At 36.1% G+C, this 16,341-nt stretch overlaps 4 protein-coding genes across 6 annotated transcripts; 2 read left to right on the plus strand and 2 right to left on the minus strand.

The window, feature by feature from the left end:
* The first annotated feature begins 402 nt into the window (after positions 1–402).
* LOC108821382 (uncharacterized) lies at positions 403–1,117 on the plus strand. The gene has a single exon (XM_018594419.2). The coding sequence runs from the start codon at positions 556–558 to the stop codon at positions 991–993; it is 438 nt and encodes a 145-aa protein (XP_018449921.1). The 5' UTR covers positions 403–555; the 3' UTR covers positions 994–1,117.
* Positions 1,118–1,627: 510 nt separating this feature from the next.
* LOC108822729 (uncharacterized) lies at positions 1,628–7,235 on the plus strand. The gene is made up of 19 exons (XM_018595884.2): positions 1,628–1,884; positions 2,006–2,109; positions 2,230–2,319; positions 2,417–2,492; positions 2,620–2,694; positions 2,799–2,852; positions 3,220–3,279; positions 3,363–3,479; positions 3,641–3,735; positions 3,838–4,046; positions 4,413–4,510; positions 4,600–4,703; positions 4,787–4,949; positions 5,100–5,222; positions 5,364–5,446; positions 5,855–5,987; positions 6,069–6,098; positions 6,210–6,280; positions 6,368–7,235. The coding sequence occupies exons 1-19, from the start codon at positions 1,846–1,848 to the stop codon at positions 7,032–7,034; spliced, it is 2,391 nt and encodes a 796-aa protein (XP_018451386.1). The 5' UTR covers positions 1,628–1,845; the 3' UTR covers positions 7,035–7,235.
* Positions 7,236–7,278: 43 nt separating this feature from the next.
* Positions 7,279–8,881, minus strand: LOC108822730 (GATA transcription factor 11). Of its 2 annotated transcripts, none has more exons than XM_018595886.2 (3): positions 8,773–8,881; positions 8,371–8,626; positions 7,279–7,890 (listed from the first exon to the last, which is right to left on the minus strand). In XM_018595886.2, the coding sequence occupies exons 2-3, from the start codon at positions 8,617–8,619 to the stop codon at positions 7,282–7,284; spliced, it is 858 nt and encodes a 285-aa protein (XP_018451388.1). In that variant the 5' UTR covers positions 8,620–8,626; positions 8,773–8,881; the 3' UTR covers positions 7,279–7,281. The 2 variants fall into 2 exon arrangements, with proteins under 2 accessions (XP_018451388.1, XP_018451387.1); XM_018595885.2 differs by having other exon boundaries at positions 8,721–8,861.
* A 1,827-nt stretch (positions 8,882–10,708) lies between these two features.
* Positions 10,709–14,019, minus strand: LOC108821320 (protein-tyrosine sulfotransferase). Of its 2 annotated transcripts, XM_056991636.1 has the most exons (13): positions 13,870–14,019; positions 13,526–13,593; positions 13,269–13,449; positions 13,097–13,168; positions 12,733–13,018; positions 12,218–12,358; positions 12,044–12,148; positions 11,798–11,942; positions 11,627–11,679; positions 11,487–11,537; positions 11,282–11,401; positions 11,074–11,211; positions 10,709–10,985 (listed from the first exon to the last, which is right to left on the minus strand). In XM_056991636.1, the coding sequence occupies exons 1-13, from the start codon at positions 13,905–13,907 to the stop codon at positions 10,827–10,829; spliced, it is 1,557 nt and encodes a 518-aa protein (XP_056847616.1). In that variant the 5' UTR covers positions 13,908–14,019; the 3' UTR covers positions 10,709–10,826. The 2 variants fall into 2 exon arrangements, with proteins under 2 accessions (XP_056847616.1, XP_018449865.2); XM_018594363.2 differs by lacking the exon at positions 13,870–14,019 and having other exon boundaries at positions 13,526–13,737.
* Positions 14,020–16,341: the final 2,322 nt, after the last annotated feature.

The following is a 16,341-nucleotide window of genomic DNA, read 5'->3' on the forward strand; positions in this document are numbered from 1 at the left end:
AATCTAAATTAAAAGAAAAAGTTAAATTGTTTTTTTTGGTAACCAAAAAAAGTTTTTGATTGTTCAGTATGAATGGTTGAATATCCTTTTAAACTTTCGTTATCAGTATGGTTAGCATTTACACTGTACAGATATTTCGATAGCATTGAGTGATACTAACTTTTTAATTGAAAGTTTCTTTATGGAGATAGGTTGGTTTGACATTGTATTAGATATTTCGTTAAGATTGTTAAAGTCATGGACAAGAAACGAACAACCATGCAATAAAAACTAAAAATATTATCTTGTTTCGGACGTAATCCATAGGGATTAGATTAGATAAGAAAGGATGGAGAAATGTTGGACGTATAAGACCGAAGTGGCGTACCGCTAACTGGATCCAGCACGCGTGATGAATGACACGCGTAAGACCTTAACTAACTCTGACACTCTTTTAATATCGAACGTGGCGGTAAGTTGTTGTCTTCAATCTCCTGTCTCCTTTCTTAAACAGAGAACACGAGTTTGGCTTTTCTCACAACACTGTCTTGTCTCGTTGTCATCATCATTCAAACAATGACTATCATAGAAGAACCCATTCTTTCGAGACTAGATCGTATTGATATCGTGGTGAGGAAGCTAGAAGAGATGAAAGGAAGCTCAGGGAGAAGCTCGAGCCCATCTACTCCATCGTCTAGTGGGACTAAGCCGTCGTCGTCACTGGATCTGTCTTCGCCTAGGAGTACATGGAAGGTTCGGTGCCGTTCGATGGAGCAAGTGATGGAAGAGACTGAGAGGAAAGGAAGTTTGCTAGAGAGACTAAACAATGTGGAGGAGCAAGTTCTTAAGCTGTGTTTGCGGTTTGATAAAGAAGCTGAAGAAGAGAGAAAAGAAGAGGATAAGTCGATGGAGAAGGAGAAGGTGAAGAAGAAGAAGGGGTTGAGAAAGTTGGTAGATAAAGTAGTTGGATCTTCTTCTCCGACCAAGAGCCATTCCAAGAGCTGGCGTTGTTGAACCATTTTTACTTTGAATAATTCAAGTATTCAACAAGCTTTTCATCTTTTAATTTTCTTTGAAGATTTTGGTTTTTATTCTCTCTTATTAGACTGTTTGTAACTGGATTTTGATGATATACTTCCGAAAACATAACTTTTAAGTTTTCACTACAGATGGTTTTAATTTATGCAAAAATGATTTCAGTTTACATATAGTTTGCCTAGTAGTGGCTAGTGCTAGTTTTAAGCTCAAACCGGTCTTTAAACCAAGAAGGGCGAAATAGATTCTTCAGTATATACAATTCTCCGCCAACTATTATACATTCAAATTACGCAAAAGAGCTGACTTTATCTAAAATAAAAAAAGTGGTGTTTATCACACAATTCACAAGTCACCTGTGCTTGGTGGTTATACATAACATGTTATAGATCACCGTCGTCACGACTACCACCACCACCACCACCACCACAAATTATCAGATACGACCAAGAAAAATCACGAGTCAAACTTGGCAAATTTAATTAAGAGTCTTCTCTTCTTAATTAATCAATAACACACACACACACACACACACTCAGTCAAGTTCCTTTATGTGATAAAGCTATTTCTAAAATGAAGACAAATAATAAGACGCCTCGTTTATTTACTTTTCCACTTTCTTTTATGCAAAAAATTTGAAAACTCATCGCTCTCTCTCTCTCTGTCTGTCTTCTTCTGAGGATCTCAATCGATCTCCTCTTTGACTGATCGGTTAGGGTTTTTCCAGCTCCCCCCCAAAGACGAAATCGCCCCCAATTAGTAGGTTCTAGGTGCGCGGATCTAGCCAATCTCTCTCCCTCCATAGCTTTTCAGCTCCTCTCTCTCGCAGCCATGTTCTGGAAGCTCACATCGCTCTCTGCATCGTCTCCGGTGAGCTACCTAACATAGATTTTTTTTTTTCGTTCGTTGCTCCGTTTGTATGGTTGCTGTACACTTGAATTTGACTTTTGTGTTCATTCTCTGTGGTATTGATGTTCTTTTACTATGTTAGGTGGAGACGATACTAGACAAAGAGAACTTCACCTTGGAAGAGCTTCTTGACGAGGAAGAAATTATCCAGGAATGCAAGGCTTTGAATAGCCGCCTCATTAATTTGTAAGGCAACCAGTGTCTTCTTCTGTGTTTGTTGAGTTTTAGTTTGAGGAGGATTATTTTGTAATTTTTTACTTTGTGAAAAGCTTAATTGATTTTGGTAAATTTAATGATGTTTTGCAGTCTAAGGGATAAAGCTCAGGTGGAGCAGTTATTGCGTTACATTGTTGAAGAACCTCCAACTGATGCTTCTGATAGTAAACGTGCTTTCAAGTAATATATATATGTTTACTTGATTCTTGGTGGAGTTACCTTGTTTTTTACCCTTCTTTCTCTCTCTCTAGCTAATGATATTTTCTTCTTCTCTTAGGTTTCCATTCGTCTCCTGTGAGATATTTACATGTGAAATTGATGTTATCCTAAAGACTTTGGTGGAGGACCAAGAGGTATTTTTCTTTTCTTCTTTCTTCATTTTACCTTTCACAAGGATGATGGTTCATACTCTTCAATTTTTTTTTCGCATCTGTAATATGTTTACTTATCCTAGACTTCATTTGTTGGCTTATCTTGCAGCTGATGGACTTGCTTTTCTCCTTTCTGGAACCGAATCGTCCTCATAGTGCGTTGCTGGCTGGCTATTTCAGCAAGGTACTCTCTCTCTTACAGAACCACTAGTTTGTGTATTATATGGCTTCAATAGTTTCAAAGCTTCGCGATGTAGTACTTCTTACTTGTCTCTCTTTTTGGTGTAGGTTGTCATTTGCCTTATGGTCAGAAAGACTGCAGCGCTTATGAATTATGTTAAAGTAAGTAATAATGTTTTAGTTGATAAATGGTTAGATTATTATTTAGCTGTAAAATTATGTACATCTCCGTCAAATCCTGGTGGTGAGCTATAGGTGGCTGGAAATTTTTGATGAGAACTTTGATAACAAATTACGGAATTTATTTGACCTGATTATTGGAATTTTGTAGGAACATTGTAGTGTAAGTCTTAACAGATAGATGTAGTGCATTGTAAGAAGATAAGATTGACATGACTCTATTCTTCAGTTGAATTCCCGAAGGATATTATGTCATGACAACAAAAATTAGTTTAATTACTTATGATCTGTTTTGTGTTGAGGTACCTACACTGGCTACAGTTCTCAAAGTAACTTTTGATGATCGCAGGGGCATCAAAATGTTTTCTGCCAGTTGGTTGATTTGATTGGAATAACATCCATCATGGAGGTAATTGGTTTGTTTAGACGCAGTGTATCTTGGTGTGGCTTCAGAGGTCATTTTTGCAATGATATTTATGTTACACTGTCTAGGTTCTGGTTCGCTTGGTGGGGGCTGATGATCACGTTTATCCCAACTTTCTGGATGTGATGCAATGGTTGGCGGATAGCAATTTACTTGAAATGATTGTCGACAAACTTAAACCATCTGTAAGTGTTGAAGCTTTTCTATTGTCATCCAAAAGACAAGAGGCTAGTGGCTTTCTGTTAGATAAATCTAGGATCTCTGATCTGATTTTCCTAGTTTCCTTTATCGTATTGAATCTGATCTGATATATGTAATTTCTTGCGATCTTTCCAACTTGAATCAGAGTCCTCCGGAGGTTCAGGCAAATGCAGCAGAAACATTATGTGCAATTTCTCGGAATGCACCGTCAGCTTTAGCTTCACAGCTCTCTAGCCCTGGGTTTGTAATCTTTTCTTCCATTATTGATTGATATTGCTTCAATATGTTGATACAGAAGTATTCACGTGGCAGCACAACAACTTGTTCCCTTTTTTTTTGCAGCTTCGTTTCTAGGATATTTGGTCATGCACTTGAAGACTCACACTCAAAATCGGGCCTAGTTCATTCCCTTTCAGTATGCACCTCTCTTCTGGATCCCAGGAAATCTGCTACGTCATCATCGATGTTCAATTCTTATAGTGGTCAACAAATGTTCGCGTCTCCTGTTCCAGTGTCCCAGGAGACTATTGGTGCCATGCTGCCGAAACTCAGTAAGTTGGATCCTATGATGTAATATCTTCACATGACTATCAAGATTTGCACTTTTTCCCTCTCTGTTGGGGTTTGCTGAACATAATCTGATTTTGAACTTGGAGTAGTCAACCCGTTTCTAATGTGATATTTCTTCCAATTTGCGAGGATGTAGCATCTACTTGCAAGTCATGTTTGATGTTCACTGCTCGCTATAGTGCCTGTTCTATTTTGGTTTATAGTTGATTTATTTGGAAAATGGTTTCACATTAGTTCCCTGAATTCTTGGAATACTTTCGTAGTTTTTGTATATGTAGTATACAGCTATTTCAAATCAGGGTTTACGTAGTCAATGGCCTTAAACAATCAATATCCTTTTTCTGCAGGCGACTTGCTTATGCTTCTCACTGTAGCATCAGACAGCACAGTATTGCCTACAACATATGGTGAACTGAGGCCTCCTCTTGGAAAGCATCGTCTTAAGGTCAGATCCAAATATATAGCAACAACAGTAATTTTTATAATTCTAAGGTCTCTATAATTAGTTAAACTCAGTTTCCCTATTTGTTTCAGATTGTGGAGTTCATTGCAATTTTGCTGAGAACTGGAAATGAAGCTGCACAAAAGGAGTTAGTTAGTTCAGGAACAATTAAAAGAACCCTTGATCTGTTTTTCGAGTAGGCATTTGATAAACTCCAAACTGTTTATCTCTTACGTTTTCTACTAGATCTTAAATAGTCAATACTGTCAACGTATGTAGGTACCCATACAATAACGCTATGCATCATCAAGTGGAGAGTATAATACTTTCTTGTTTGGAAAACAAGAGCGAATTTATGGTTAACCATATTCTTCAAGAATGCAATCTGATTGGAAAATTCCTGGCTTCAGACAGGGACTGCAATCTCTCTGGTGATAGCCAGGTATTATAATTTGCTATGTTTACAACGTTAGAACTGATCTTTCGTCTACGACGTAGTGTCATGTTAAGGCAGTTCTTCGCTGCTCCGAAGTTCGTATTAACTAACAAGTATTCTCTGCCATTTCTTTTTTTTTTCTTTTGTGTGAGGTAGCCCACTGTAGCTGCCACTGGGAAAAAAATCCCTCGAGTCGGATATATTGGACACATCACAAGAATATCTAATAAAATTGTTCAATTGAGTATCATCAATGACCAGATGAAGTCATACCTTCAGGTTCGTATTACAATCATATAACCTCCTGGGGTGTAGCTTTTATTCTGCCACTTTTTTTTGTCAGTGTGCACGGAATATAAACCATAATTTGAGTTACTTTTCATGTTTCCTGACTGGGCTTTGTCATTCTCAAATCCTTAGGAAAGCAGCGAATGGAATGAGTGGCAAGGTAGTGTTCTGCAGGAGCGCAACACTGTTGAGAATGTCTACAGATGGGGATGCGGGTACGTTTATTACCTCTGCTCACATATCATTTAGTAACCATAGAAATAATCAGCAACTGCTACGTACGTTGATTATTTATGTGGTGATCCTTGTCCATTTTGGATAAAACCCTTAAAAAGTTTCCTTAATGTTGACTGTCGCTAGTGAAAGTATGCTTTGTGGGTTTATATATCGTTTTGGTTCTGCTGTAAGGTAACCAATCAAGAAAATTTCTAATGAATAATAAGACCTGATAAATTTCAGTTTTTGCTCTATAATACATGTCAGATATGTATTATATGTTATATGTTAGTTCTCAATTGTACGACCTACATGATATCTCTTCTTGTCATGAGCTTGTCCTGGGGTTTGGATTTTATATTCACTCTTTTGGTTAGATAAATTCCTAAACCCACTGTTAAATGCAGGCGCCCGACTACAGTACAAGATAGGATAAGAGATAGCGACGATGAAGACAAGGATTACGATGTTGCTGCTCTGGCCAATAATTTAAGCCAAGCATTTAGGTACCAAACGTATGATAACGGTGACAATGGAGAGGTAGTGCTCTTTTCCCTCATTTTATGAACACAATTTGAAAGTGGTACTGAATCTTATCATCTTTTTATATTCTTTGGTCAGGACCACATTGCTCTCGACAGAGATGATGATGTAAGTCTTGCACAATTCTCCGTCTCGGCATCTTTTATTACACTAGGATAGATACATGGATATACATCGATAACATTATTTTGAAAATTTGAATTGGTTCATGCTATACAGGATGTTTACTTCGATGATGAATCTGCTGAAGTAATAATTTCATCGTTGAGACTCGGCGATGACCAAGGAAGGTGAGTTATTTGCATTTTTGCTGATAGAATTATGAACATTCTCTGTAGAATAATGACTTGAGAGTCTTTCTCATTACTTTGCCGCAGCTTGTTTACCAATTCAGATTGGTTCACATTCCAAGACGACAGATTCAGCAACACAGCAGGTTCCAATACGATAGAGGACTCCGAATTGAACAGAACCTTCAATGCCAACACCAGCAGCAGTGACGACGACGAGGTTGTGGTTGGAGTAGAAGACGATGATCTAACCAAGAATCCAAAGGATACCGCATTCCAAACGGAGAGTCCAATGGGGTTCTTCGACTTCAACACGTTGGAGAAAACGGAAGAAGCTTTTGCAGAACAGCCACCCGGATGGGTTGGTTGGGACGAACCAGCATCCGATATGCAAGTGAGTGGCAGAGGTCTCAACCCATTCATCGATGATGATGATGATGATGATGACAGCAAAAACGTGATGAACCTTGACATACCAATGCTTGAACCTGTGATTCCAAACGGGTCGTCGTCTCCTACGGAAAGATCTCCGTTCAAGAAGGATGTGGAGTTTGTGGGAGTTGAAGCAGAAGGGACAGAGAAAGCGATGGAGAAAGCGATGGAGGAAGGGATAGTAGGAGAAGCTGGAGCCATGAAGAGAAAGATGGAGACGGGTGAAGGTAACCAAAAGGCGGAGGAGGAAAGTTCGGAAGGGAAGGAGTTCAACGATAACAACTACTGGAAAGTTGATCAAGATGTCGGAGTTTTAGAGTGATATTTTTTATCTTGTACAGTGTGGTTTTGTATGAGAGTTGTATTTATGTAAGAAAACTTGTTTCAAGTTGAAATTTGATGTAAGAGTCACTGAAAAAAGCATGTCTCTGTAAAAAAATGGACCTAACTTGAATCTAAACCCCTAAACTCACTTCATCAGATTTTTAAATAAGTTACTGATTCCTACTTTTTTTTTTCTCTATACCATCTCTTCCTGCAGTGAGTTCCCAAACTCAGCCCTCTTTGCTCTATGCTCTTGATATCACTCCATGAATCATGCTGGTGTGGAACTGAGCACCATCCTTCCTCCTCATCTCTATGATCTTCTTGTGCGAGTTTGAATGCACAGATGGGACGAAGGTCGGGCTTGAGGCTGGTCTGTACTCTGGAACTAGACGGCCTGATCTGAACCTTACACCGCAAGCGTTGCAGAGAGTCTTTGGTCCATTGGGTCCTTCCCTCCACTGAGGAGTCTCTGTCGTCTCGCAGTGACTGCATATTCTTGCCACTTTGGCTGAAACCCTGCGTTTCTTCTTGGCATGTTGCTCAAAATCATAGTAATTCTTGAGTCCTGATCCGCCAGGAGCGAAATTCTCAGGCTTGCTGGGTTCAAGCTGGTGAAGGTATTTGAATCTCAGTGTTGTGGGGCGTTTGCGCTTGCTTCTCATGCCTTTCACAGGGGAAGTCAATCTCTGAGATCTTGAGTTATGTGGCGAGAAAGAACGGCCGCTGCTCTCGAGAACTGACACTGGGCTTAAGGACTGAAACATCTTTGAGATTTTGATATCATGAGGTGATGAAGCCTGCTGGAGAGTGCTGTTTATGCCAGACAAGGGGCCACAAGCACCGGACTGTTTCTGCACCCATGAAAGAATATTAGACTTTATCCTCCTCAGTCTTTGTAACACTATATAATGATTATTTTGTATGGATTGTATGAGCTATCTACTGCGGTAAAATATTACAAAAAAAAATCTACTGCGGTAAAAGAAAACTGTCAAGGTTTGAACCCCAAAGTCGTTCTCGTTATATTATACTATGAGAGATATATTCGGCATGTGTTAAGACTGCATGTGGGTGTCAGGAAAATATATATAAATTAATATGCATTAAGTAAATTATCAAAGCATATAATTATAGTTTCACACACTTTTCTAACCTAAGGCAGTAAAAAGGTAAAGGTATGAATGACGAGTATGTTACATATATAATATCAGCTTCAAATATAAAGTAGTTATGAGTAATCTATCAAGTGATGTGCATATATTATTATGTAACCTGAAAGAACAGTAATCTTCTAACAAGTAATATGTGCTTGGCAGCAAAGAGGAACTCACCAAAACAGATACTGTTGTCCCCACAGGGCTGAGCTTGGTGTTAATGGCCCAAGAGGAGGTGAACTCAGCGGGAAGACTCGTAAAGCCATCCATGGGAGGAGGTTCGAGGTGTTGAAATTTGGCTTTCCAATCTTCTACCGCACCATCGGTGGTATCTTCATCACAATCGATATCGATGTCTGGTAATGAGTTGAGAAAGTCATCAAAGAAACCCTCCGAAAGACCTTCATCAGGTAATGACCAGTTCATGCCTAACCTAATGTTTTGAAACAAAAATAAACACAAATATAAATATCTCCACGTGAAGAACGAAAACGAGACCAAGAAAAGAGAGAGGGACGTATATGAACCTAGTCGATATATAGTATATATATACGGACTATGTGAATAAAAGAGTCGTACAATGTATGTTTTGCAATGTCTCGTGTTGTTCTTTTTATAAAGATTCGAATAAAAACGAAAAATATGTCAAGTATTTTATCCTCTCGACATTTCTTAACTTAAAAGAAAATACGCAATCGATTTTGGTTCTATAAGTGAGGAAAGAAAATATATCTAGTAACGCGTCTTTACTTAATAAACATTTTAGTTACTCAATAAATACAGTTTTTTTTTTGTTTTTCTTAAAACGAATCAATTAATACATCAAAGGAAACATACTTAGCTGTATAAAATTCAATTCACACATTGTACTTAATACCAAGTAGTTCTGTCCGGCTGTACCTTATCCTCTGCAGTAAATAAGATCCTTTACGAACATTCGAATATAAAAAAAAAAGGTAAGTAAGTGATAATTACCAGTCAAATGTATATATCGACAAGAATGGATGAGGATGAATATTTGTCGGTGTAATAAAATTAAAATAATTACCGGTTTAAACATCTTTAAATAATTATGTTTTTTTTAAATAAGTATGTTTTGAGAAAAAAGGAGAAAAGAAGAAGAATTAAGTTGGTACAGTCATTGAGTCATATGAAGAAAACACAAATGGCATAGAATAGCACATGCAAAATCAAGTGACAAAAACCTTGAAGAAGAAGGTTGGTGGTTCGTTTCGTAGATCCGATCTATTATTATTCTTATGACTAATAATGATGTTAATTTATTTAGAAAACAAATAAAGTCGGAGGAGGTTTTATTATTATGTTTCTAATAGATCCTAATATAAATTGTCAAAGTGAAAATGGAGAGATCACCGAAAATTTTGATAATTATTATTATGGCGTTTCCTCATGGGAAAGTGGGTCCCTTGCCTTCCATCTTCCACATGATATGTTCTCTGATTCTCTCCTTATCAATTCTTTTTTATATATCTTATCATACAAATAAATGTATAATCATATGGTATTGATATTGATGTCCATATATCTTATCATACAAATAAATGTATATCATATGGTATTGATACTGATGTCCAAGATATAAGAAAATAAAAAGACGTTAAATTATCATGATATTTGTTTTCCTTTTGTAATTTAAATTTAAAATCACTATAGAAAACAGAGGATTAACCTACTATACATGTTAACTAGGGCTGAATACTGCGGCCCCCAGCCTATAAATTACCAGATTTAGGTTTAGTTCTATAAACAAAAAAGTTAGATATTTCGGATTAAGTCTATTTAGAATTTAGATATTTTAGACCTAAATCAAAACCATTATATTATCTAATATTTTTGATTCAAACGCTAATAAGTAATATAAAATTGGCAATATAACTTATGATTTGATCATTATAAATATCATATGTTAAATTTTACAAATGCATTTTTTATGTACAACATGTTTTTTCAAAATATAAAATATGAAAAGTTTGACTATGTTTCTCATAGATTTTGTTTACTTATTTATTTAATTTTAATTTACATTCAATTATTTAAATTGTATTATTTTTTATAATATATTTTTAAAACATACGAAAAAGTAGAATATTTTTGATAAAAAGTTTAAACTCAATTTATATTTGAAAACAAAAAATTGAAACTAATTTTTTTAAATTCATATATACTAAAATAATAAAATGATAATAACAAATTATTTTTTTGAAAAGTTCAAATAATTGAGAAAATCTAATAGTCCTCTAAAGGTTGGACTAGATTTTGAAATCTTAAATCTAAAATGTTTTTGGGTCGGATTAGACCGGATCCAAATATATATGGGATTAACGGGTTTAGACTGGATCGGACCAATCCGAATGGACACCCCTAACTGAAAGTTCAGATATATTTTACCAACAAAAAAAACTTAGATAATAACTAACACTATTGTTTATCTGTAGCAAATTTTAAAAGAAAGAAGATATGGGCTTACTTCTGATTTTTCCCTTTTAAACCTGTAAGGCCCAAACCTTTTTCTCTTCAATATTACATCTGGACCCAGAAAGCTTTAAGAATATTACAATTGGACCCAAAAGCTTCTCCCAATTGCTGAATTTGGCCTAAAAGAGTGAAAAGTATCAAATCTTAACCTTGGAGGTTCTTCTTCTTCTAAAGTTTACAAATAGAAACAAGAGGAAGAGCAGTAAAAGCATCAATGCCACTGATACGAACTTCCACAGCTTCTCATCATCCATTTCTCCAAACACGTTCTGCAGATCAGCAATGCTTCTCTTAGACTGCACACACAACAACATTGTGAATAAGAAACCTTGAGCAAGTTTCATTGCAACAACTCTTATATTCGAAAACACATTGGTGACTTACTGTTGAAACCATCTTCTTCTTTGACACAAGTTCATGTTCTTTGACAAAGATTTCTTTAGCATACTTGTAAAGCTCCACATCCAGATTGTTAAGCGATTTGATCTGCTCAATGACCTCTCTAGAAACTCTTGTACGCGTCTGTAAAATGCATTATTGATTATTTCAGGCCTTCTCTCATTTGACGTTACTGGTTAAACATTGTTTTTACCTCTTTGGTAAAATTTGCTGGCGATATTCTCTTCAAGGAGTTGACTCGTCTGGTTCCTTGTGACTTCCATAGATGAGTAATGCAGCCTTCATAGACTTCCATCAGGGTTTTCACCGTCATCTGAGGTGTATTCAACGACATAAGAAGGATCACACACCACTTCACATGTTGTTGATCTTAAAGGCTAAAAAAAAAAGTTACTTACATTTCCACTCTTGCCTTCTATCTTATTCGATGCAACTTCAGATGTACCATTCTGCAGTGTCAGTAATTTTAAGCAAGTGAGTCGTAATTTTACAGCCCAACAAAAGTAAATTTATTATAGACTGAGGAGCAGAACTTAACCTGAATTTTACTCTCATCTGACCCTCCTGATTCTGAAACTGTGTCACTTTCTTCTGAAGCATCAAAGAATAAGGTTCAAAGTTTTAATGATTGCAATTACAAGTTTGTATACAAAAGACAAAAGAGTAGTGCTGTAAATAAGACTGAAAGATTGAGAAACTTTACACCAACCTGATTTAGTAGTTTTGTTTTTTGCAGTTAAGTTTGACGCAACCACTTGGGAAAGCACCTGAGAACCAACTACATGAGCAAAAAGTGATGCAGATTCTCTGTGCTCTTCTGTCAATCCAACATACAACATGCTGTCCAACCTTCTCTGCAAAGACCAGAAAGGAGTATATATAAAACACAATACGAAGATGCGTTTCGTTATGATGATATAAGAACAAAGTCTAAACAAACAAACAAACAAACTACCTTGGCGACTTGAAGAACTGGCTCACCGAGGTTTTTGTGCTTCTGCACACAATGCCTAACCTCGTGTGCTTCTGCTAAATGTGAATTGTTTGTCAATCCTGCAATCTGTGGAGATCTCTAATCAATTACTTTTTTTGAAAAAAAAGATCAAAACAGAGAAACATGAAAAAGTACCTGAAATGTAGCTCCGTTGTGGATTATGTCATGAGCAGTAGGAGTGTCGAGATACTCGTGCAGCGGCATTAGCATCTCCTCCATGTCGTAAGGGTTATTATCCTCAATGATGACTACTCCCTTAACTTTTCTTGCATCTCTCTAAATAAAGGTCAAGCATGAGTAAACAAGCTTCAGATATGGTTCTAAAAATTGGTCTAGGCCACAACTCAGTCTAGATTTTCTTAAAATCTGGTTTATACTACTTAAATCAATTTAAAAATGTTCTAAATTAGTTAAAATCGGTTTAAATCAATCTTAATTAGTCTAAATCTGTTAAAGTAATCGATAATACTAGTAGAAATCTACAAATTTGTCTAGTTTTTTTTTCTGTTTGGTATATCTAATTTGGATAATTCATCAAAATAATTTTATATAATTAAAAGCAACATAATATTTTAATTTACAAAATGGCTAGTTACCACCTAACTATTTCTTTTATCATGTATGTTACAAGGGAGGTGAAGGGGATGTACCCGAGCAAAGAGGTCTTCTCTCATCCATGGAACAAGGTACTTCCAAGGCCATATGTCCAGCGTGCTTATCACATTATTCTTGCGAATGCGGCCAGCCATCATTGCCGCAGAAGTCAAATTGGGATGCACCAAGAACCTAGCTGCTACCTCCACTGAAAACTCGTAAGTGCTCAACACACGCGCAACCGGATCACGGATTATCGTCATCACCGAAGTTTTATCCCTCGGTAGCATTTCCATCAAACTATAATCGTCATGCGTGGCCAACAACTTGCACTTCTCCTTCCTATAAATATAACATAAGGTCTCAAACTATCTATTGAAACAGAGAATTATTGTAAGAGAGAGGATACAGAAACCATACCTTGGATCGAAACGGAGCTTGTCGTAAGAACGAGGACATTCCTCAGCGTTATCATACAACTTCCTCAAGAAACTACAAGAGAGGAGAGACAACAAAAGCATCAACCACACACCGACCGGCCAAAAGATATCAGTTTCAGTTCAGCTTTTGGTAAGAGAGAGATCACACAGACCAGTTAAAGTACGTTCTGCCACCAGTTCGAGGAACATGGAGAAAGAAGAGCAGATCCTGAAGCGAGCGTTTGTCTTTGTTATGATGTTCTTCACGAGAAGAAGAAGAGGAAGCATCCGCCCATTTTTTGACAACTCTTTCGCAGTGATCAAACTCAAGTTCCCCAAAGGAAGCAGCAAGAACTGAATGTGAAAAGCTCTATGAAACAATGAACCAGCCAAAATATGTATAAGTAGAGCATTCTTTTTACATACAAACCTGAGCAAAGAAGTAGTAACCACACGAGAGCCAGCTCCGATATAGGATTCATTTTGTTTGCGCCCTGACTTCACACCATACTGATGGTTAAACGAATCAAAATAATAGAATTAAAAAAAATCAAAGCTTTTACAAGAAAACAGAGTATATAAACAGAGGAGAAAGAGATTCCGACACCAAAAAACAGAGAAACTGAAAACGGTTGAAGAGTTGTGTACTAGTAGTAAATATAAAACGAAACCAAACTGAAAATATTGGAGACAAGAGGCAAGAGGAGGGGGGCCCAGAAGATCGTAAGAATTGAATGTGAAAGGAACAGAGGAACATGAGAGAGAGAGGCCTACGTGTTATGGAGGGGGGGTAATCGAGATCTCGTGCTCATAAATTCTCCTCGATCGCTGTTAGATTAGGGGTATCATTTTACTAGGCCCTACGTGAAACCCAACAGGATTAAGATGATGAACGAACAAGAGATAGTGTTGTGTGCACTCCCGAGAGAAAAGGGTAGCGAAAACTTTTAGGAAACACACACACACACACTAGTGCGAGAATTGATCAATGCTTTTTATTTTATCTAAGAAATGAATATCTTAACTTTATTTTTTATTATCTTCTTTCAAGAGTTTGTCAAAAATCCTCATTTATAATTATAATCCTCCAAAATTCACTATTTTAATTATAATCCTCCAAAAATCCACAAAATTTCCATTATTTTTAAGCAAAAAAAGAAAAAAAAAACAATTTCATATTTTTAGTTTTCATTTCGAACAATATTTTAATTCATCTTTGACCTATTAATTCCATTTCCGTGATTTAGCTTTGGTCAACATTTATGATGTATCAAGGCTTAAACTTAATAAAATTGAATTTTTTTAACACTCATGGTTACTGTCATGTGTTGGGTTAATGTGTATGAGAACAATACATTCAAACGGTTAGAGAAAAAGATAAGCTATGAACTCGGCATGAGATCCTACTTGTATTGAAATTTGATTTATACAATTGCATCTTCAAGCATATTATAGATTAGATTAATGGGAGTCCTGCGCATTGGTTTATAAAGTCGGCCATGCATGTTGGGTTCACAAGTGATGATAATAGGAAAGACAATAATTAAATATAACGGCCGGGCCGGTTAAAAGAAGAAGATACAAAGTCTGGTATAACCGTATAAACATGTTGGACTAACATCACTTTTGCATAACAATTCAACCGATAAATAGTTTTAAAGAATCAAATCCAGTGATAATAATAAAATCTCCAAAACCAAAAGATGAAAAATAAAACAATAAAAGACACAACACATGCATGCAGGTGACTCCGTGACATATACAAAGAGGTTGAAACTTTTTTTTTGGTAAACTTCTTTCAAAACTTTCTAAAATATGAAAAAAACAAGACGTTTTCGATGCACTCTTTTTTTAGTCTTGACTCTTGTATCAAACTATCAACACTAAAATCACCAGTTCAACATTCAGACCCTTAGGTGAAGACCATAAAAATCTTGTGGGTTCATATATGTCTGATCCTAGCGTAACGAGACGTTTTCGTTCGGCTCTTGTCATCGATCGATTTAGTCATTATCCGGTGATATTTTCGTTTTGATAATTGCTATAAGAATGGATTGATGATTACATATATATATGTTCTTTTTTTTTTTTTGTCGGCTCCCAACTTCTTAGATCAAGTGGTAGTCGGTCTTGAGGCGTTCCTAAGAGACTCTCTGTCCGGCTGGATCTGATCTATATGGGAAAAAAGAACACCGCTGTTTCTCGTCTCTTTGGCGAGAGAGTCTGCACGCACATTCCTAGTCCTGGGTATATGGGCGATGCTGAAATCCTGGAAGCCGGCACGTAGAAGACATATATATGTTCTTTTATAAAAGGTTCTTTGTGATTTTTATTGTATTTAATAAAACATCAACAAATGTTTTAATTAAAAGTACAAAAGATATTTTCCTATGGAGATAAAGATTTCTTCCACATGTTTTCCTATAAATAGCAAACTAATTATTATATTAACTATTATGCAAGATTTGTTTACATATTAGTAATTATTTTCATTGGATTAGAAGTATCCCGATATATGATACCTATAGTAGCATTTAAAATTGTACTTTCCATTTACATTTTATTTATAAAATTATTAATATTTTCACACTCGTTTAAAATAAAACATCAAATCGGTAGAAATTCAAAAATAAAATGATTATGTTGTAAACCACAAAAATTAACCAAATTTCATATTAACTAAACTGAAATTAAAATTTGAACCCAAAACCAATGATTTTAAAGAGAGTTTTAATAAAATTGGGTCTCCTTTAACAATTTTTTTGGGTCTGATAGTTGAATGGGCCAAGATACGTTCTCTTTTAACCATATACGTTCTTCACTTTCCAGATTATAAAATATTAAAATCCCTAAAGAAAAAGGGCGCAAAGACAAACAAAAAGTTAGAGACCTCCACGACTCAAAGGTATGTCTCTCGGAATCTTCTGTGAAGTATCCTTAGTGATAAATGCTATAACTTTTAATAAGCTCCGGTGATTCGTCTCATCAAATTTCTCGTATCAAAATTTCCTTTTAGATTAGATTTTATCCAGCTGTGGCACTATGGGATATGCCTTTGTTTGTCATTGACATTGTCAATTAGCAGAGGAATGAATCACTGATGATTTTTATACATATCCTTACGCGAATGATTTGTCCCTTGTCGTACTTTACACAGTTTCAAACACAGCATAGTGAATTTGTTACTCGGACATCGTCGTAGTTGGTAACAAATTAACCTCGTGAGTTGTTGCATGTTCTTGATAC

Source organism: Raphanus sativus, chromosome 8 (assembly GCF_000801105.2).
Source record: "Raphanus sativus cultivar WK10039 chromosome 8, ASM80110v3, whole genome shotgun sequence".
Lineage (NCBI taxonomy): Eukaryota > Viridiplantae > Streptophyta > Magnoliopsida > Brassicales > Brassicaceae > Raphanus > Raphanus sativus.